Below are 21,023 nucleotides of genomic sequence, written 5' to 3'. Positions count from 1 at the left end.
CCTCAAATGCCAAGCTCCTGAAGATCCTCAAATAGCACAATCATTATTGTTGCAATAGATTTTTCTCCTTGTTTTTCTTTTTTTGAAGCAAATCGATCCAACCACTGTATTTACTGAGCACCTGCTCTGTGCCAAGCACTGTATTAAGCCTTGGGCGAATACAGTTGACAGAAGACCCAATCTCTACCCTCAAGGAAGGAACAATAAAGCTAGATTAAAGCAAAGACAAAGGGAGAAGCTGTTGTCTATACTTTGTTTTCTTTCCCTGTGTAAGAAGATAGTGGAAGGTTTTGTACTCTTTTTAGTGTGAAATTCAATCACATTTATTGAGCAGTGTGTGCAGAGCAACACATTATACCGTTCATCTTAGTGAAATCTTTCAGTGGCATTTTTGAGCACCTACTGAATGCTAGACACTATACTAAGTGCTTGGCGGAGTAGAGCAGTAACAAGAGACACATTCCCCGCCTGCGAGGAGCTTGCAATTTTCAGGGAGGAGACACACAAGAATTATTTATAGATAAGTGAAGGCCAGAGGAAAATCAAGGACAAAGCAGGAAGCAATATAATTTGATGTGCTGATAAATATCTAAAACTATGTCTATAAAATGATTCATTTGTAGATGAGTACTAAGGCTAGAAACAAAATATACAGGAGCTAAGAGTGGGTGTTGGGCTCATCCTTTGGAGTTACTGTCTTGTCTTACTTTTGCTCATGTGCCACCTAGTTCTTTCTTCCAACTCCATCTTCCTCTTCCCACAGAATCGTTCTCCAAATTAGGGAACCAGCGTGGACTAGTGGAAATACCCCAGGCCTAGGAGTCAGAGCAGAGTTCTGATTCTGGCTCTGCCATTTGCTTGCGGTGTGACCTTGGACAGGTCACTTAACTTCTCTGTGCCTCAGTTTACTCTACTGTAAAATGGGGATTAAATACCTGTTCTCCCTCCTACTCAGACTGTGAGCCCCATGCGGGAGAGGGACTGGGTCTGACCTAATTAACATGTACCCACCCCAGCACTTAGAACAGTGTTTGACACATAGTAAGTGCTTAAAAAAAAATTCCATAAAAAAATTCTCCAAAACAATTTATTCTTTTAGGGAGACTCCATTTGAAAGAAAGGTGTCTGACTACTGGCACATCCTTTTCTGATAGGGTGGCCATTTGGTCTGTCCTTTGTTTGGTGAGTGGGTGGGTTGGGGGGGGGGGTGTCTCCCCCGCTAGACTGGTCAGGAAATGTGTCTACCAATCCTGTTATATTGTATTCTCCCAGGCACTTAGTACAGTGCTCTGCACACAGTAAACACTCAATAACTATGATTGATTGATTGATTGGGAGGTCAGCAAAGGGGTGGCCGATATTCTTGAGGGACCACCTTATTCTCTCCTGATTTTGTATTCTGATTTTTCACACACTAGATGGGGTTGACGTAGCTAGTTAGAGCAGTCCAGGCCAAGTTCTGTGAGAGGCACTTCCTAAGGGCAAAATTTCAGTGGAGGGATTTTCTCCAAGAGAGTGGAGAAATTCCACATGATAGGAAGGAGGAAGGAGAACCAAGGGGCAAGAAGGCCAATTCTACCTAGCCCCACACTCGGTGAGGGACCCAAATCCTGCCAGCTGGACAAAGGTGAGGACAGAAGCTTGGGCACCACTGCTTCAGAAGCCCAGGGGGAAGCAGAGAGGGGAAGGGCTGAAAAATGGAAGCCATGGCAGCCGTCCCTGTTCCCAAGTTGGAGGTTGCCAAAGCTCTCTTTTTCCAGAAGTCTCTACTTCTGCCTCAAGTCACAAACTGTATGGTCTCAATAAAGCTACAAAGCCTATGTCACTACTACCACTGTTCCTCAACTAACATGGGTAGAACCGAGGCCTAGAAAATGGTAAACTTTGGCGATGGCCCCATTGATCCTGCTACTTCAGTACCGCTGGAGGTGTGAGTAGGTGATGGTTGTGGCGAGGGTGGGAAGGCCTGCAATAACACCTATCCAGGCCCCACACCACCCTCAAATCTCTTCTGCCCATGGGCTGTCATTGACAGTGGAATTAGAGACTGGATGGAGGCACCTCCCCTCTCCCCCTCCACCGGCTTCTAACAAACCAAACATTGGGTTTGTCCACTCATCATGTGCATTTTCCTGAATTCCTGCTAGGCTAGTCCAAAGCTGATCCTGGCACCTTCAGAGGTAGGAGGAGGTGATCCCTTTCCCCATTCCTGATTCAGCTAAGCTCTTGGATTCGTAAAGTCAAAGACCAACATCCAGCCCAGGAGAAGTGCCAGATCTGCATTTCAAGCCTGTCAGAAATCTGAAGGAGGGTCATGAATGTTACCCAGAGAGGCCTGACTGAAAAGTGCAGATCTAGTTCAAGGTTCAGTCAAGAAACCGGGCCAGTCTGCCCAGCAAGAGAGGATTTTCGTAACCAATCCAATGATACTCAGCATCCTTTTTCTCTATTTTGTTGGTCCCTCATACCTCCTGTTGCTTTTACAGAACTTTTCATAACGGATGACGAGCTCAAGAAAGTGCATGACTTTGAAGAACAGTGCATAGAAGAATATTTCAGAGAAAAAGATGACCGATTCAATTCTTCCAATGACGAGAGGATACGTGTAACGTCTGAAAGGTAACACTCTGGAAACATAGAACAGCATAGATGTTTTACACCTTGTAATGCTTTATGAACAGTTGCTATGCTCGCAGAGAAGAAATCATCACACCTTTACTAGATGATCTTCATCGGCTAGGGAGCTCAAGGAGCTGAACATTTTTTCTTGTGAACCAGATTTCAAAATGAAAGCCTAGACATAGCGTAACCAAAATTGGTCCCCAAACAACTTAGCAGCACTGCAATCTTTCATATTTTGACACAGTCCCTGTCATCAGGTCTCAGCATGCAGTCGATCTAAATGGACTGTTGGCTAATGCAACCAGAGGCATAAGTAGATTGCAAGCCCCACGTGGTACAGAGGCTGTGTCTGATCTTATTATCTGGCATATATGCCTGCATTTTGTACATGGTAATTGCATAATAAATATGATCATTATTAATTAGGTCCTGATGTGTCCATCTAAGTAATGCCAGAGAGCAAACTAGTTGTATTCTAGTTAGCATAAAGAAGATTTGGTGGACCCTAGAGTAGGTTTCTAGAAAATGGTCGACATGATCCTTGCCCTGTTCAGCCCAGACCTCCTTTGCCTCTTGTATGAGTGTCTTTTTTGGTCTACCCAATGGCTGACTTCTCTTCACAAAGTGATTCATTCCTCTGCCTGGACATACAGACTTTGGAGCCGTGCAGGACACAGTGACCTCTGCCCGATCCCACGCCAGCCAGGAAAGGGCCCCTCACGTGTACACTGGCCTGAGACATTTTGTTAACCCACTGAGGCAAATGGCAGAGTAATGTGACTTCTCTGAGAGACAGCCCAGAGTTCACCTGAAGTAGGCTTTTTGGGATCCTAGGCACATCACATTCAGGCCAGGTCAAGCCTAGGGCTGCTAGTCCAGAGCAGCTTCTGAAAGTCTGATCCACTCTGGGCCCAGGGTTTCCCCAAGCCAAGATGCAGTTGAGGACCATTCTAGGCCTGTTCCAAGGTCCCTTGGCAACCCAAGGTGTCTCACAGTCTTTCAAACACTTTCTAACCAGAAGTATGGACCCAGACAAAAATGAGTTGTTTTTAAATATTTGTCAAATGGGGATCCATACTACTACTTTCACTATTATATGAGAGCTCAAGTTTTACATTTGAGCCGTTTGCATTCTTCCTGTCCAGGATCCTGTATGGATTTGAGTGGGGGGAGGAAAGGTCCATTTTTCTTCTCCAGGAGAGCACTTGAATGGGGCACACTCTTGTTTCCAAAAGATTTGCCTGGGAGCCAACTTTGAAAAGGGAAAAATGTAGGCCAGAGTCGAGCTTTGGGTGGGGTTGCCGTTCTCCTTCTTCACTTAAGCAACTGAAAAATAGGATTACACATAAAGTATGACTTGACTTACACATTCAGTCCCTGAGAGACTAAAAGCAGCGATGAGTGACTGGGCTGAGAATTCGACTCCAGAACCCTTAGTGTGGAATAATTGTCTCCCCCTTGTCCCTGACAGAAGAAACTGGAGGCACCAAATCCCATTGCCGCTTTGTCCCACTTGCCCTCTGACCCCACCCCCACTCCCGCACCAGGGCTTAGCCTTGGGCTGCTGCTCATTACCCATGTGTTCTCATCTTATCTGCACTTATTATCTTATAATCATTATTATTATTCTTGAAGGGTGGAGAATATGTCCATGCGCCTGGAGGAGGTGAACGAACGGGAGCACTGCATGAAGGCTTCGCTCCAGACTGTCGACATCAGGCTCGCGCAGCTGGAAGACCTGATTGGACGCATGGCCACGGCAATGGAGCGGCTCACTGGCCTGGAGAGGGCAGAGTCCAACAAGATACGGTCTCGGACCTCCTCGGACTGTACAGACACCGCCTACATTGTGAGACAGAGCAGCTTCAATAGCCAGGAAGGGAACGCCTACAAGCTCCAAGAAAGTATTGACCCTGCAGGTGAGGAGTCAATGTCCCCAACCTCTCCCACCTTAATGCCCCGTATGCGAAGCCACTCGTTCTATTCGGTGAATGTGAAAGACAAAAATGGGATAGAAAAGTTGGAAAGTATTTTTAAAGAAAGGTCCCTGAGCCTTCACCGGGCTACTAGCTCCCACTCTGTGTCCAAAGAGACCAAGGCTCCTCCAGTCCCCTTAAGCACCTTGTCCATCATCCCTGACTCCAGAAGGCCTTCTTCTTGCATAGACATCTACGTGTCGGCTATGGATGAGCTCCACTGTGGTGACTTGGAACCTCCGGACGCCTCCATGAACATCCTTGGGATCGGCGAGGCCGCCCTGCAAGCTCCAGCACTGTCTGCCACCTCAACCAGCGGCGCCTCTGTGATGCTCACTCCTGTGGAAAGACCTCCGAGCCGTAGCATCGACTTTGAGGATATCGCTATGATGGAGACGAGGTCGCTTTCTTCAGACTACACCCAGCTCCCGGAGGGCCAAAACCCCTGGGACGTGGATCCTCCCTTATACCACACGATAGAGCGGTCCAAGAGCAGCCGCTACCTGGCCTCTGCTCCATTTCTCCTCGAGGAGACCCCAATTGTGAAATCTCATAGCTTCATGTTTTCACCCTCCCGGAGCTATTACGTCAATTTCGGGGTACCGGTCAAGACAGCAGAATACACAAGTATTACCGACTGTATAGATACCAGGTGCGTCAACGCTCCCCAGGCCATCGTAGACAGGGTGACTTTCCCCGGAGGCCTTGGGGACAAAGTGGAGGACTTGGTATGCTGCCACCCAGAGAGAGAAGCCGAGCTAAGTCACCCCAGCTCTGACAATGAAGAGAATGAAGCTAAAGACAAGAAGGGGGATGCCTTATCCTCCCAAGAGAGCAGTGGCTCAACCAGAACACTCTCCAACAACATCACCCTCCCTAAAATAGAGCGGGCCAACAGCTACTCGGCAGAGGAGCCCAGCACCCTCTATGCACACACCAGGAAGAGCCTATCAATCAGCGATAAACTCGATAGGCAGCGTAACGCTGTGGGCCTACGAAACCCATTCCAGAGGAGTAAGTCCTCCAGGCCAGAAAGTAGAGGGGACAGCGTGTCCCTGAGGAGACTGTCCAGAACGGCAGCCTTCCAAAGCTTTGAGAGCAAGCACAACTAAACCTTTTACATTTCAAGATGAGCATCCCAGGAACTCTGAGACTCATTCCCCATATCCTCACCTCCCCCACACCCCTCACAATCCCTAATCCTTCATCCTGCACCCCAAACAATTTTTCTTAGTAGAACAAAACAAGCATCCCGTCATGATATGTTGGCTTCTATGCCAGTGGTCAGGTCCAAATGGAGTTTGTCCCACTGCCAAGTGCTAGGTTTTGGAACCTTGACTAAACTGATGCTCACAACTTGAAAGGAAAGAGCGGGAGGGCAGGAGGGAGAAATGGGGAGAGAGAAAAAGTGTGGTGATTTTCTTTAAAGAAAGGCAACCCCCTTATGAAGTCAGGAGTTGTGGTGGATGAAGGAATTCAGAGCTCTGACTTGGCTAGAAGGCATATCTTGATTGCTGACTTAAATTGGCCCCCCAAAAAGAAAGAAAAACTAACCAGCGTGCAAATGAGCTATGCTGTATTGTCCTCTCCCAAGCGCTTAGTACAGTGCTCTGCACACAATAAGCGCTCAGTAAATACCATTGATTGATTGATATGCTAAACTTCCATTCTGTTTTCTTTTTACATTGGTTCCATCATTGTGGTGACTGATGAAGAGCATCCTTTTTATTCAGTATAAGCCGGCAGCAAGCAGTCCTTGCGTCCCACATCCTTCACATGCCAACACTTCTGTAATTGATCATTATAAAGAAAAACAAGGTAACAGTCATAGTTCACCTGTCTCTCTTGTATTCACTTCTAGTGCCACAACTGTTTATCTCTTTGAAGAAAGGAAACAAAAGAAATGCCTTTTGTATAGCAAACAAAATGAAAAAAAAAGCGTCTGTAGAACAAATAATTTTGTAATTGTCCCGTGTTTTGTGGTCTTAAATGGGCATTGTAGTACAGTTGAGCAAGCTCAGAATGAATGTAATTTAATATTGTATATTTATTTTTTTACCATACCTTTCACCATTGAATTTACTCACTAAATGATGATATGGGACAATGAGAATAAGGGCAGAAATCATCACCGCCAGCACCGTGAGCTCTAGTCTCACTGCTTCTCCTTGTAATGTGTACAGTTCATTACTATACTTCATTCCTCATTCACTCGTGGCTGTTAGGTGACCTGCTCTATTCTAAAATCCCACTGCCAATTCATCATGCCATTCATATGTATATTGACATGTGACCATGTTGTATAATAGAACATGACTGCATATGGACATTTTCAGACCTACATAAGTCTTTTCTTATTTTGGCACGAGTGTAACTGGAGTCTCTCGGAGACTGATATATTTTATAGTTGGTGTATCTAAGCATCTTTTCCGGGATGTTTCAAAGCAATGAATGGGTTTTGAGGTGAGTGAAAGTGGAACAGTTGGTAACCACTCAAGGCCATCATTGCAGGTACACTACCAATGCTATAAAAATTATTCCTGTTTAACAAAGATATTCAGAAATGCAAATGATCAAAATACAAAACGGATAAATCATATCACTAGTTTTACACTATACACACGTATATGTATATAAGATGCATGTGTTTTCTGCATCTTCATATAGAGTATGTTACTAGAAGGTAGATACAGCTTCCTCTCTTGGGAAGGTTTGAAATGCCAAGTGATGTCACAGTCGGGACGTGACTAGGTTGTGAAGGTAGAGTCCTAAGGGTGAGTGATTTGGGGAAGCTAGTTTTTCAAATAAGAGTGTTAAAAATAAAAAGAAAAAAGAAAAATTAAAAAAAAATAATAATAAACAGACTGGCCTGGGTAGGTAAACAGGGATGAGATCATAAATGTAGAGGGTTCAGTCTGCATCACACAGTGCCTTAGTTGCACATATGAAATTTCCAGGCGAAGCGACTGGGACCTCTCTTTGTCCCTGATTGACAAATGTCCAAACACCCGCCTGATGTACAAAAGGCACATATTTCGAAGGTGCACTTTTCGTTTTGAAAATTCATTCCTAAAATTTAGAAGTTTGGTTTCATCGATGGATAGATGTTAACTGCTGGGACAAGTCTTCTACTTGTTCATTTCCATGGTTTGGATGAAATAATATGTGTGCCCATTAGGTTGGATCACGTAGAGCAGAAGGCCTACATAAGAAATGGAAATGAGCACGAGGAACCCAGCACACCAGGGCATCCCGGGAATGCCGGTAGCCTTTTTAAAAAACGGTCTCTTTTCAAATCGATTCTTGAACGGAATTGAGGTTGGAAGAGAGCCTGAGGAGTTGGAGGAGGAGGAAGAGGAGTAGGATAAGGGGTGGAACATGGGCCAGAAATATCAATTTTCAGCTTTATGTTGTGACTATTATTAGTCCCAAAGAAAGCTGCCCCTAATTCAAAGAACTAAACAGTCCTGACCAAGGAGCTTTTTGGTTAGAGACAGCATTAAAAATCAAGTCTTTGAAATACACCGACGTATTATGAGAACACAAAAATCAAAGCACCACATTTCCTAATCATTTCTTTCATGTAGGCACATCACTGCAGTGATGCACATCTCTTGGAGGAACCTTCCTTTTGGTTTTCCTCCACCTAGGTATTAAACTGAGTCTGTTACGTTGAAGTCTGGGACCAGCTTATGTGAAACACAATGTTGCTGATCAAGGGTACAGTTATTACCTATCTGTAAATTAAGATGATTGTGGAGAGCAGATTATTTAACAGAGTTAATAAAGTAGTTCCAAACCCAGGGACCAGAGATGAAACTGCTTTGGTTGAGTGATCTGCTTCAAATGTGCCAACTTTTGTATCCTGCTGTTCATGATTTGTCCCAGGTCATTCTTTCATTATGGTGGGTTTTTTTCCCCAATTTAAGAATGTTTTACGAACATGTCCATGGAGCTTTCCAGATTAACACACTCCACCTTCCTCGGTAAAACCGGTATATGCTAGAAGCATTAATTCATTAGTGACCCTCTCATTGCCGAATGAGACTAAGATGGAGAGAGGTCTTTCTGTGATTCTCATGGTTAGTTTATGTGTGTTTCCGAGTCCAAAGCTGTAAGAAGTGATTTTAATACAGCACTTTAATTAATTAGATTTTTAAAATCCAGGTTTAGAAATACAAGACTCTAAGCACTTTGAAAATTCCCACTTTAAAATAATAACCAGTGAAAAATGAGTGCCCATAGTAAAAAAAAAAAAAACCATGTTATATTCTAAAATGCGGCTTCTATAGATAATATGATAGATACCAGGATAGTGCATTTATTCTTCCTTTTGAGGCTATACAGTCTGTCTGCTTACTGAATGTCATGGACTGTTATAACTTCTTTAGCAACGATAAATATTATCCCATAGTCAATCATGTTATATCTATAGCCTATGCCGAGCGATATACTGTATAATATTTAAAACATATAAATGTGTATTCCATATAAAAGCCAGCATAGTTGTGACATGTGATTGTGTTAATGAACGTTACAGGACAGCTTTAATGTTGCATTGTAAGGTGGCGTGTTTCTAAATCTGTAACATTCAATAAAGCTGCCCATGTTGCAAGAAACAATTATGCTCTCAAACCCACGATATTAGCATTATGTATGGAATATGCATTTTTGTTTGCAATCTGTAACTGCTAAATGTTTTCCACATTCTTCTGTGTAGCTCCACTGTAAGTGTCTGTAAGAGCTGATGTATAATTCTCTAATGAGCCGCTGTGAGCTGTGATAGGTGAGTTGTGCTAGTGTGAAAGATGACTTGGCATGTGATGCAAAAGACTAAGAAATTAATTTCAGTGAATATTTTGAAACTCGGTTAAATTAGCTGTTGGTTTACATCTACTGACCAATTAAGGAAGCAGTGTACGCTATTTTACAAATATTTTCATGTAGTAATCTGTTTTGTTGTATCTAGTTTAAGTGATGCTATTATGTAGGTGGATATACACTTGTCCTAGATATTGCATCATAGTACATTATTTCATAATAACGGTGTGACATAACTGAAGAAGTTTCTCTTCCTTAAGTCCAGTCTTACTTTGTGTCGATGAAAATGCATGCACTGCTCCATGAGTTTCTTTGGACTTTTGAGGCTTAACAGTTTACTATTGCCTGCCTGTTATGATGAAACCAGTTAGGAATTAATTCAAGTCTTTGGGCTTCTTACACGATTTTTGATTAGGTTCAATTTTTAATGACTAAAAAAAAGTAACCAAGTTTTTTATTATTTTTTAAAAGCTACAATCAAATATTATAAAATGAAGTATTAACCATAGGGTGTGTATCTAACCAGACGCCTGAGACAGCTACCTCTCAGGTGTGGAAAGGTTAAGGTGCTTCATTGATATTTTGGACACAGTTGTCTGCTAGCTTAGGACAACAAGATTTAAATGACTAAACTTAAACAAGAGTGTAGAAAAACTTCATTAGTCCACAATGGACAAAAATCACTGAAAAAGGCTTCAGAAATTAGAGTGGTAGCTTACAGTTTTCCTTCAAGCCTTTTGGTGAAGGGGATGGGGCCTTTATGGGCAGGTGAATGGGTCAGAGAAAAATGTAGGTGACTGGGTAAATTTCATTCATGTCAGAGAAGTCATCTTTTCTTTCCCGAAAGCTACCCAACATGTGGAAGCATAGGAGCTAGTTCATTGAGCCTCGCAGAGGACGGGTCATACAGCGAGTGCCGTTGCAAACAGAAAGCTGTAGTCCACCACCTGCAGTTGGAGACTGCAGGGGAAATGGGCTGCCCTTTCTCCCTAAGGCCAAAGTGATCATTTTACCAGCTTGGAAGTGGCCAGTGAAAATGCTCGCTGTATCTGTTCTGTCACATTCAAGAGAACCAAGACAAACAAGGCAGACAGCCATGTTACATTTGCTCAGGTCATTTAATTTTGGTTATCTTTGCTCGGGAAACTGGGATGCAATCATTCCAAGTTTTCCACAGGAAGTAGTTTTGCGGGGAGTTTGTGGATGGTGAGTTGTGATATGGCCTATGGGCTGGGCCAATTTTTTTCTATCTTCTCCCTTAAACCGCCATGACATTTTTTTTTCTGCCATTTTGCACAAAATTTTATCTTCACTATACTCAAACCCTAAGTGTATTTCCCGAATTGTACAGGCTGACTAAAGAGCATAAGGTGGCTAATTGTGTGCTGCCCGAGCGCTACCTCAGACTGAGCCCAAGCCCCAGCCCCACCTCCCCCATCTAACCTCCAATAACGTGAGCCGAAGGTGCCGGAGAAAAGGTCAGCGTACAAGGCGAGGGGGCCTGGGTTGGATATGTCTTCTCTATCATTTCCTGCCAGGACCACTGTTTACTGCTCTCCTCCCTTCACACGGTACCATTTGGAGTGCTTCTCCACCACCTGAGTACTAAATAGCATCCCAGCCTCTTTCGAAAAAGGCCCACTACCATTAAAATGCTATTTATTTGACCAGTCCCAAACAAATAGTTTGGCCAGGGTGTGGGACCTTCACAGCTCCCAATCTCTTCTCTGACCCAACTATCCAAAGAGCCTAGATCGCTCCCTTGTCCCAACTTTCGACCTAACTCCCCCCCCCCCCCGCACCCCCCCACCAGGGAAATTAGAGCCCGTGAAGCATTTGGGCCCCTCTCATTTGAGGCACACCATTAGCCTACGTCTCGGCACTGCCATTCGGCGGCGCTCCAGTTCCTTCCTCTCAGCTGGCAAAGTTCCTGCTTCCCAGATCAATCTGGAGAGTTAATGGAAGGGGGAGGGAGGAGGTAGAGAACCGGTCACAACTTTCTGGGGGGAGGGACGGGTGGGAGGAGGGGAAGAGTGTCACTGCTGCTGTTGGATCACTTTTCCTTTTAGCATTTATCCAATGGTTGTGAAACACCACGTGATGGGTAGATTAAACAGCTGGGAAGGAGATTAGGGAGGAGGTGAAGGAGCATTGGATCAAAGGTCTGTCCGCCTTCCACCATTGCAGCTGACTTACCTAAGGAGTTTAAATGCTGCTATGGCTGTGTGGAACAGTGTACGCAGTATGCTGTAACGCATGGCAATTTTGTGATCTCATTTGGGTTCTCATTTGTAAATGCTATAACAAGTTTGTAAAGAGAGAAATTATTAAAATGCCATTTTTAAATGAATTCCTATAAATAAGAAGGTTTTGAAGTTGGATTTGTTAAATCTAGATCCACCTCTCTTGTTTCCTCTACGTATATGGGTAGATATGGGTTTACATATCTACCGATACATAGAAATCCGTTCTTTTTTAAAAGATCTACTGGATTCACAATGCACTTTTAGCTTGTGTGTTTAGATATGTAATTCAAAGCAGAAGTTGGCAGTTACCGCAGTAAAACTTTCTGAAGTTTCTGTAACAGATGTTTTGCAATAAAAAAGGATGTAGTTCAAAACATTTTCTAGCTTCCTGGCGTATTTATTCGCTACGAATTCATGTTGATGCGAAGTCCCAGTGCAGTCGGCCTAAAACCGAAGGGAATGCCGACTGAATCAAGAATTAATGACTATGTGTCCTTGGAATAGATTCCACGACAGATTGGTGTATTTTTCACTACAGCACCTTAATCAGGCAAAAATCTCTCAAGATGGTCCGGGCTCTGGAGAGGCGGCCAGAGCGGGGAAAACAGCAAAGCACCTGCAATTCTGTGTCAGCTCATGGCCCTTCTGGCCCTGGTCCCAGAGCAGGGAGAGGAGACGCAACGACATGCCTCGTGTTTGTTTTCTTTGTATTTAAAACACCGATCAAAAAAAAAATGCATCCCCCACACACAGCAGTGGTCCGGCACAGGGGGTGACCCCCACCCCCAACAGATGGAGGAGTTCTGTAGCCGCTGCCCAACCAAGCAGGGCCGCACCCATACCTTCATCATGGCCGCACGGACACACACGGGAGAGAGGAGAGGTGGGCGGGGGCCAGAGTGGAATCAATTTGCATCATATGACTGGCAGAGGGAGGTGGTGCCATGTTGGATTGTAAGTCAACCCTTTCTACTAATGAGTAGTAGAATCGATAGGATGCCCAAATTTGTCATCCAACCAGTTAATCATATTTATTTGGCACGTACTGTGTGCAAAGCACTGTACTAAGTGCTTGTGAGAGTTCACTATAACAGAGTTGGTAGGCACGTTCTCTACGCCCAACAAGCTAACCAAATGACTATTATGCAGATCGTACTCCTGTCGTGAACCCTTCTAATATAAGAAGAGTGGCATCGAGAGTAGAGTTACAAGACATCCCCATGTTCCAGAGATAGACCCGATTTTTGACCTGGGTTCTAATCCCGGCTCTGCCACTTGCCTGCTGAGTGACGTAGGTCAAGTCAGAGGGGTAGCTGCATGATCTAGTGGAAAAGCACAGCCCTGGGAGTCAGAGGACCTGGATTCTAATCCTGACTGTGCCAAGTGCTTGCTGTGTAACCCTGGGCAAGTCATTTCACTTCTCTGTACCTCAGTTTGCTCAACTGTAAAAATTGGGGATTAAATTATAGTTCTCCCTCTTAGTTTGTGATCCCCATTTGGGACAGAGTGTGCCCAGTCTGTTTAACTTGTATCTACTCCATCACTTAGAACGGTGCTTGACATATATTAAGTGCTTGACAAATACCATAAAAAACCTTCTCTGGGCCTCAGTTTCCTCATCTGTAAAATGGGGATTAAATTCTTGTTCTCCCTCCTTCTTAGGCTATGACCCCCATGTGAAACAGAGACTGAGTCCAACCTGATTGTCTTGTATCTACCCCAGGGCTCAGTAAGTGTTTGGTGCATAGTAAGTGCTTAATTAATGCCACAGTTACTATTGCAACATAGGCTGTCCCCGTGTCCCCAGAATGTAATCGATTTTAGGAATGGTTCTGGAAATGCCATCTCCTTATCCTGAAGGCTAATGGTGGCTCTAAACCATTGGCCCAGGCTCTTCTGTTGGTCAGTGGAAAGAGGACTGCTCTGGAAATCGAGAGACCTGGCTTCTAGTCCCAGTTCTGCCTATTCATAGCTAATTTGGGTGAAGAATTACTCCAGCCTACTCACACCCAACAGAAACATGACTGGCAGGGAGGAGAGGCCACACAAACCCCTAGCACAATAATTAATTCTCCTTGGCTGGCTTATTTTTTTTTAATGGTTTAAGCGCGTACTAGGTATCGAGCACTGTTCTAAGCGCTGGGGTTCTCAGTCTTGAAACTACGTAAGGCCAGTGATCACATCGAAAAACTCTATTGTACTGGATTCTGCCAAGCACGGAGTATAGTGTACTGTACATCCATAGCAAGTGAGCAATAAATACCAATGATTGATTGATGTTTCAGGAGCAAAGCTCATCCTTCATTGCAGATGAGAGACTCCATCATCAAATGTTAGCCTTTAATACCATTGCCATAGGTAGCACTAATTCAGTTTATCTCATATACTTAAGGATTGCTGAAGGGGGTATGCAAATTTATGCAAAGCAGTATTTAAATATGAGTTGCCAGATTTCCTAGAAAAAACCGGCAGCACTCATCTAAGAATGGTGACTAAAGATACATCAACTCTGAAGGATGTGTCTGAGACTACATGGGCTGAGAAAACTCGAGTCCTTTTTGTCAGTCGCTGACATTTCTGTCCTTTAGGCTTACATGATTTTTTTTTAATGGTATTTGTTGAGCACTTACTATGTGCCAGACATTGTACTAAGCGCTGGGTTAGACAGAAACTAATGAGGTTGGACACGGTCCATGTCCCACGTGGGGCTCACAGTATTAATCCCCATTTTCAAACGGGGTAACTCAGGCACAAAGAAGGGTAGTGACTTGTCCAAGGTCACACACCAGACAAGTGGCAGAGCCAGGATTACAACCCCAGTCCTTCTAACTCCCAGGTCTGTGCTCTATCTACTAGACCACACTGCTTCTCACACTGTTTTTGGTCAAAAAGGGCACATTTACTAAAACAGATCTCTCATATGTTTTGACGTTATATGATGGTACTTCATTAGCCTTGCAGTAACATATCTTGACCACCTACCTTAAAAGATCCAGGGAGATTGGTCCTAGGAGTCCAGGCTCATAACTTCAGATGGTCATTGTCCAGAAATACACCTGGAAAATGGAGCAATCCCAGGTAGATAAATTAGAATAGATTCTACACTTTTTTTCCTCCCCTCCTCTTTATGTCCTTAAAAGGTACAGTACCATAATCCTGTTGAGACCGGGATGTATATTCAGGATCTTACATCATCCAAAGGTTTAAAAGGGTGTATCTGATAGACCCTTTGAGTGAGCTGCCTGGTCACTTTACCATCCATAAGAGTCCTGAAACTGCAGCTGTGAATACTCAATTGCCCACACCCTTGCCCCTGCATTAAAAGCCAAAGGGTGCCCACATATTAACTTGTAGACCCCGCACTTAGTACATAGTAAGCACTTAGCAAATACCATAATCTTGACTACTAATATTATTAGGACTCATTCCAGAACAGCAAGCCTTGTGGAAATGGTGTGGGATTATTAATTCTTAATTTGGGGAAATTAATAATAATGTTGGTATTTGTTAAGCGCTTACTATGTGCCGAGCACTGTTCTAAGCGCTGGGGTAGACATAGGGGAATCAGGTTGTCCCACGTGGGGCTCACAGTCTTAATCCCCATTTTACAGATGAGGGAACTGAGGCACAGAGAAGTTAAGTGACTTGCCCACAGTCACACAGCTGACAAGTGGCAGAGCTGGGATTCGAACTCATGAACCCTGACTCCAAAGCCCGCGCTCTTTCCACTGAGCCACACTGCTTCTCCAATTAATTAATTAATTAATTTCTGGAATTTCATGGGAAGCAGTGTGGTCCAGTGGAAAGAGTTTGGATCTAGGTTCTAATACCGGCTCTGCCACTTGCCTGCTGTGTGACCGTGGGTAAGTCACTTAACCTTCTCTATGCCTTTTTTTCAATTGTAAAATGGGGATTTAATACCCGTTCTCCCTTCTACTTAGACCGTGAGCCCCATGTGGGACAGGGAGTGTGAACATCCTGATCGATTTGTATCTAACCCAGCATTTAGAACAACGTTTGACACATAGTAAGCACTGAACAAATGCCATCAAAAAAAAAAAACACCTGACTTTTATCCAACGTATTCGGCTGGATGGAGTCTCCCTTAAAGAATGACAGATGAGCCTCGACATCCTGTGCCACTGAATCAACTCTTGTGCTAACGGCTTGAATAGCACCATTCATACTTTCTCATTCCTGCTAGTCGTGTCATCTCCAAGGTACAGTGTACAATAAGCAAGTAGACTGGCAGCAGTGTGGGATGATGAACGCTACCACACCACACCAATGCTTCCCAGCTACAGGTAGAGCCAGGGCTAGAACCCAGGCCTCCTGTTTCCCAGAGCAGTGCTAGAGAAGCCGTATGGCTCACTGGAAAGAGCACGGGCTTGGGAGTCAGAGGTCAAGGGTTCTCATCCCGGCTCCGCCGCTTGTCAACTCTGTGACTTTGGGCAAGTCATCTCTCTGTGCCTCAGTTACCTCATTTGTAAAATGGGGATTAATACTGTGAGTCCCACGTAGGACAACCTGATTACCTTTTATCCTCCCCTCCTCCTCCCCCCCATGCTAAGCAGATAATAAGCGCTTAACAAATACATTATTATTGTAACCACTAAACCAATAGCAAGATTTAGCACACTCTACTTAGTACTAAGGAATATACATAGAAGACAGAAAATTCATTGTAATTATTTCTTTTTTTGCCCCTCCCGTCTCTCTATTTTTGGTCTTCATGGCCTTGGACCAAGCCTTTGGGGTCTACCATTTCTTCTGCTTTAAGCCATTACCCTGAAGCCCATCAGAACATTGCAAGTATCATCTTTCCAGCCCTGGAAATAAACTTGGCTCCTCATCCTCAAAATAGGAATTAAGACGATGAGCCCCACATGGGACATGGACCGTGTACAACCCACTTGGTGGGAAACGAGTCTGCTGATTCTGTTGTATTCTCCCAAGCACTTAGTACAGTGCTCTGCACATAGTAAGTGCTCAGTAAATATGATTGATCTCATATCTCTCCCAGCACTTTCATTCATTCAATGGTATTTATTGAGTGCTTACTGTGTGCAGAGCATTTTACTAAGCACTTGGGAGAGTGCAGTACAACAATAAACAGACACATTCCCTGACCACAGCGAGCTTACATTCTAGAAGCGGGAAGACAGACATTAATATAAATCAATAACAGATCTGTTCCAAACAGGGCCTGCCCCTGTTTAAGCCACCTCTCAGCACCCCATCAATCTCTGTTGAAGCCTTGACTCAAAGAGAGCGACCCCACCCCCATCGTTAGAGATGGTGCCTGGCTACATCTTCAAATCATTTCTTCCGCTTTCCTGGCTTACATGCGCCTCAGATTACTTACAGGGTGAAATAAAAGGTTTAGTGGTCTGTCACCGTTTCCAACCCAGGTCAGCTGCAAATCCTCGCTCAGTCCGAGAACTAGGGAACAGGTGTCTCTGACATGAAAACTCTACTCATAATTGTGACTGAAAGGGCAGCGGATTTTGAGAGCAGTAAGGATTGAAAGGGGGCTGCAGATGGTGGTAAGGATGATTTCAACTCCCAACTTTTTGAAATGTAAATCTCATCCTATCGGTTATTAGTGGGCATATTCTCTCCCCCAGGGAATGCATTTCTAGGGAAATGAGTCATATATTAACCCCGTCGAGGAACTGGGAGCTCCCGTTTGACTATTTTGAACACTGTGGGTGTAGGAGTGCAGTCACAGACTAATCCTATCCTAAGAGTCTGTCCGTCTCTAGGCAGTCACACAATAGCCAGGGAGAGCTGATGGCAATCAAAAGCAGCTGGAGAGAGAATACAGATGGTGGGCATCATGACCTGTGGCCAGTTTGGAACCGAGCTTCCAAACTCACTGGATTCATCTTCCCTCCTGCTCACCGCTCTTCAGATCATTTTCCCCTGAAGGAAATACTCTTTCCTATACAGTAATTGGCATCTCTCCCTCACTGTCAGATCTTAAGAATCATTTTCTCCTCCAAAGCTGCATTGACTTTCTTTGCTTTCAGGCAAACACAACCACGCCTCCTATGGAGCATATAGATTTAAAGATGACACTCAAAGGATCAAGTCTATTGAAGGCCTCCAAATTAGGAGGGGTCAGGAGAGAAGAGATGAATATTAAATGAATATTTCCTCATGATTTTCTCCTGGTTCCACCACTTGTCTATGTGACCTTGAGCAAGTCATTTCACTTCTCTAGGCCTCAGTTACCTCATCTGCAAAATGGGGATTAAGACTGTGAGCCCCATGTGGGTCATGGATTGTGTCCAACCTGATTAGCTTATATCTACCCCAGTGCTTAGTACGGTGCCTGGCACATAGGAAGCACTTAAATACCATCAAAGAAAACAAACAGCCTCTTCTCTTCCCTCTCGGTTTTTATAGACATAAATGGAATGGAGACATTCAGGTTTGAAATTAAGGATGAGTAAAACTGTTCTCAAAAGAGGTCAATGAAGCCGCCTATTGCTCTGTACAACTTCGAACCTTGTTGAAAACTCAAGGGATTCTAATCCATCAACTCAAAGAGTTGCCAAAAAACCCAGTTGTCTCATGTGGTCTGTCTGTTTGGCTTAGTGTGTAGTGTTTGGCCTGCCTCAGTCTAGGGACTGCCAGATAATCACTCATTTACGTAAACTTCTCTTATTTCTCTCCAGTATAAAAATTGATGAAGCATCAGGACTCTTGCCTGTGGCCAGATTTTTCTTCCCTATGTAACTCTAAGGCATAAAGCTACACAGGCTAAATCCATCTCCACATATTGACATTTACCCCATTATCTCTCCTAGGTGACATTCATGTATTGGATTGTTTATGCTGGTTTGTGGTGTTTCTTAGTGGTTGTTCAATGAAATCTGTCATTAATTCCTCTCACTTTCCTATGGAGAACATTAATCTGAATAGGTGCCAGCTAAGGGACTATTAAGAAGTGCAACTCCACCCAATGAAACCTTCAAAAGACATTTGATCCCATGGAAAAAATAAAAGCTGACAAATGGTAGCTGTAAAATTCAACTTAATCGATGGTATTTATTGAGCACAAAACACTGTATTAAGGACTTGGGAAAGTACAGCATAAATAAACACATGATCCCTGTCCTCAAGGAGTTTACAATCTAATGGGGGTGGTGGGGGGAGGGGTGAAGAAGAGAGTTGAGACACAAATTATTTATTTTTAAAAAGGGGGGGAATTGGCTACACTCAGCTGGAAGATGACAAATGAGATGCAAAGAATGACTAGCTTTGAATCATCCATCACACTTGCTGCCAAGTAGGAGCCAGTGGGGCAAAGCACCTGAAAGAGAAATGCAGCATATAACCAAGAACATGCTGCAGTAACAGTCATCCCAACATTGGACTGGCATAATCAACTGTTCTAGAGCTCTAAACACCAAAAAAAAATTTGGACCCACTCTTTTCTCTCCCATGCACATATTCTCTTCAGATTTTCACAACCTTTGAGTCAGCTAAATTATGAGCCATTCTAATGAGCTTCTTGGGGAAAAGGTCATAAAAAATAATAGGTGCCACCATTTTTCAGACACTTGCACCAGGGTCGACAAAAATGTAATGGTTGGATTTGAGTAGCCTACATTTATCGATCCCCTCTCAGGATCGCACCTGGAGAGTTTCCAGTACTCTACCAGTCTCGACTACGGGAGGGAGAGACAAGCAGAGGCATATCCATTCCATTCCTAGCTTGGGCCAGTGACTAGCGAGTGGAAGGCAACCTGCTACAAGTCAAAACTCACCTATGCTGGACATCAGTGGCACGGGAGAGAGTCGAGGGCAGAGACCAAAGTTTACTGCGTGGAAGGAGACGATGGTAAACCACTTCTGGATTTTTACCAAGAAAACTCTATGGATCCACTACCAGAATGATTGCAGATGGAGGTGAGGCATTCTGGGAGAGATGTATCCATGGTGTCGCTATGGGTTGGAGATAACTCGACAGCATAAGACATTTGTTGATCTTATCTCAATTTCTCTACAGTGCCACACCAAGATACTTCTGTGTCCTCTCTCCCCAGTTTTGCGGCCTACACCCACACCTTGTTGAAACAATTCACAAATCACACAATTTTTTATCTCCCACACACCAGGTTGGAATAAACCAACACTGTATCTTATATTGGGAAGCAGCATGGCCTAATAGAAAGAGCATGGGCTTGGGAGTCAGAGGTCCTGGGTTCTAATCCCAGCTCTGCCACTTGCTTGCTGTGTGACCTTGGGGAAGTCACTTCACTTCTCTGTGCTTTAGTTTCCTCATCTTAAAATGGGGATTAAAACCTCCTCCCTTGAACTGTGAGCCCCATATGGGATAGGGACTACTTCCAAATAATCTGCTGGTTTCTGTCCATTCATTCAATCGTATCTATTGAGCCTTTACTGTGTACAGAGCACTATACTAAACACTTGGGAGAGGACAATACAACAATAAACAGACACATTACCTGTCTACAACAAGCTTACACTCTAGAGGACAGTCCAGCAGACTTCTGTTAAGGCCTGTCCATGGGAATACAAAAATTTACCATCCTGCCTACCCTTCCCAATAATTCTGTCAGTGCTTGAAATAAAAGCAAACAAAAAAATATTTACTGGTGGTCTCTGAGCATCTCTCACAAGCACTGATAAAATGAACAAAATATTTTTAGCATGGTCTAGTGGAAAGAGCACGGGCTTTAGAGTCAGCAGACCTGGGTTCTAATCCCAGCTCCATTAACCGACCTGCTATATGACCTTGGGTGAGTCACTTAACCTCTCTGGGCCTCAGTTTCCTCAACTGTAAAAGTGGGGATGATACCTGTTCTCCCACCCCCTAAAACTGTGAGCCCCAAGTGGGACAGGAACTGTATCCAACCTGATTATTTTGTATCTACCCCAGTGCTTAGTGCAATACTTGGTATATAGTAAGTGCCTAACAAACACCACTGTTATTATTATTATTATGATAGTGCTTCATCTCTTTAGGTTGGTTCCTATGCCAGTACAGGACTCTGTTTCTTCAGACTGAAAGTAGCTCTTTTAAATTAAAAAAAAAAATCATTCTTGCAATATTTCTAGGTCTCCCTGCTTCAAAAGGTAGAAATTATTATAAGAGCAATTGGCCTTCTCTCTGGTATTTCCGCAACTTAGCCTAGTGCTCCAGCGTGATCAGAAAATGCAGAGAAAGGCCATTTTTCCCCAAAGGCTGAACAAATTGCTCTAACTTACCATTGCAAATGACTTTTTCCTCCACCTGCCAAGGTGCCAGTCTTCACTTTTTACTTCAGTAAGGAGATTTTCACTGCCTTGGAAAGGTTGATAAGTAATAGCCCTCAAACCTGAA

At 43.9% G+C, this 21,023-nt stretch overlaps 1 protein-coding gene and 1 non-coding gene across 2 annotated transcripts in view; both read left to right on the top strand.

Annotated features, from left to right (window-relative positions):
• The window catches only part of TRPM3 (transient receptor potential cation channel subfamily M member 3), a 213,209-nt gene extending 201,168 nt beyond the window's left edge, over positions 1–12,041 (top strand). Inside the window, exons 23-25 of the mRNA XM_039910775.1 lie at positions 2,487–2,619; positions 4,258–4,541; positions 4,788–12,041. Of these exons, the coding sequence (XP_039766709.1) occupies positions 2,487–2,619; positions 4,258–4,541; positions 4,788–5,710 (1,340 nt within the window). The 3' untranslated portion in view covers positions 5,711–12,041. The remainder of the gene's footprint in view (positions 1–2,486; positions 2,620–4,257; positions 4,542–4,787) is intronic.
• A 7,253-nt stretch (positions 12,042–19,294) lies between these two features.
• LOC114808319 lies at positions 19,295–19,433 on the top strand. The gene has a single exon (XR_003756165.1). It is a non-coding gene; the product is annotated as a small nucleolar RNA SNORA7 (small nucleolar RNA).
• The last annotated feature ends 1,590 nt before the right edge of the window (positions 19,434–21,023 follow it).

The sequence above is a fragment of the Ornithorhynchus anatinus genome, chromosome X5, assembly GCF_004115215.2.
Source record: "Ornithorhynchus anatinus isolate Pmale09 chromosome X5, mOrnAna1.pri.v4, whole genome shotgun sequence".
In the NCBI taxonomy this organism is placed as follows: Eukaryota; Metazoa; Chordata; class Mammalia; order Monotremata; family Ornithorhynchidae; genus Ornithorhynchus; species Ornithorhynchus anatinus.
This window is presented reverse-complemented; position numbering and strand designations above follow the sequence as displayed.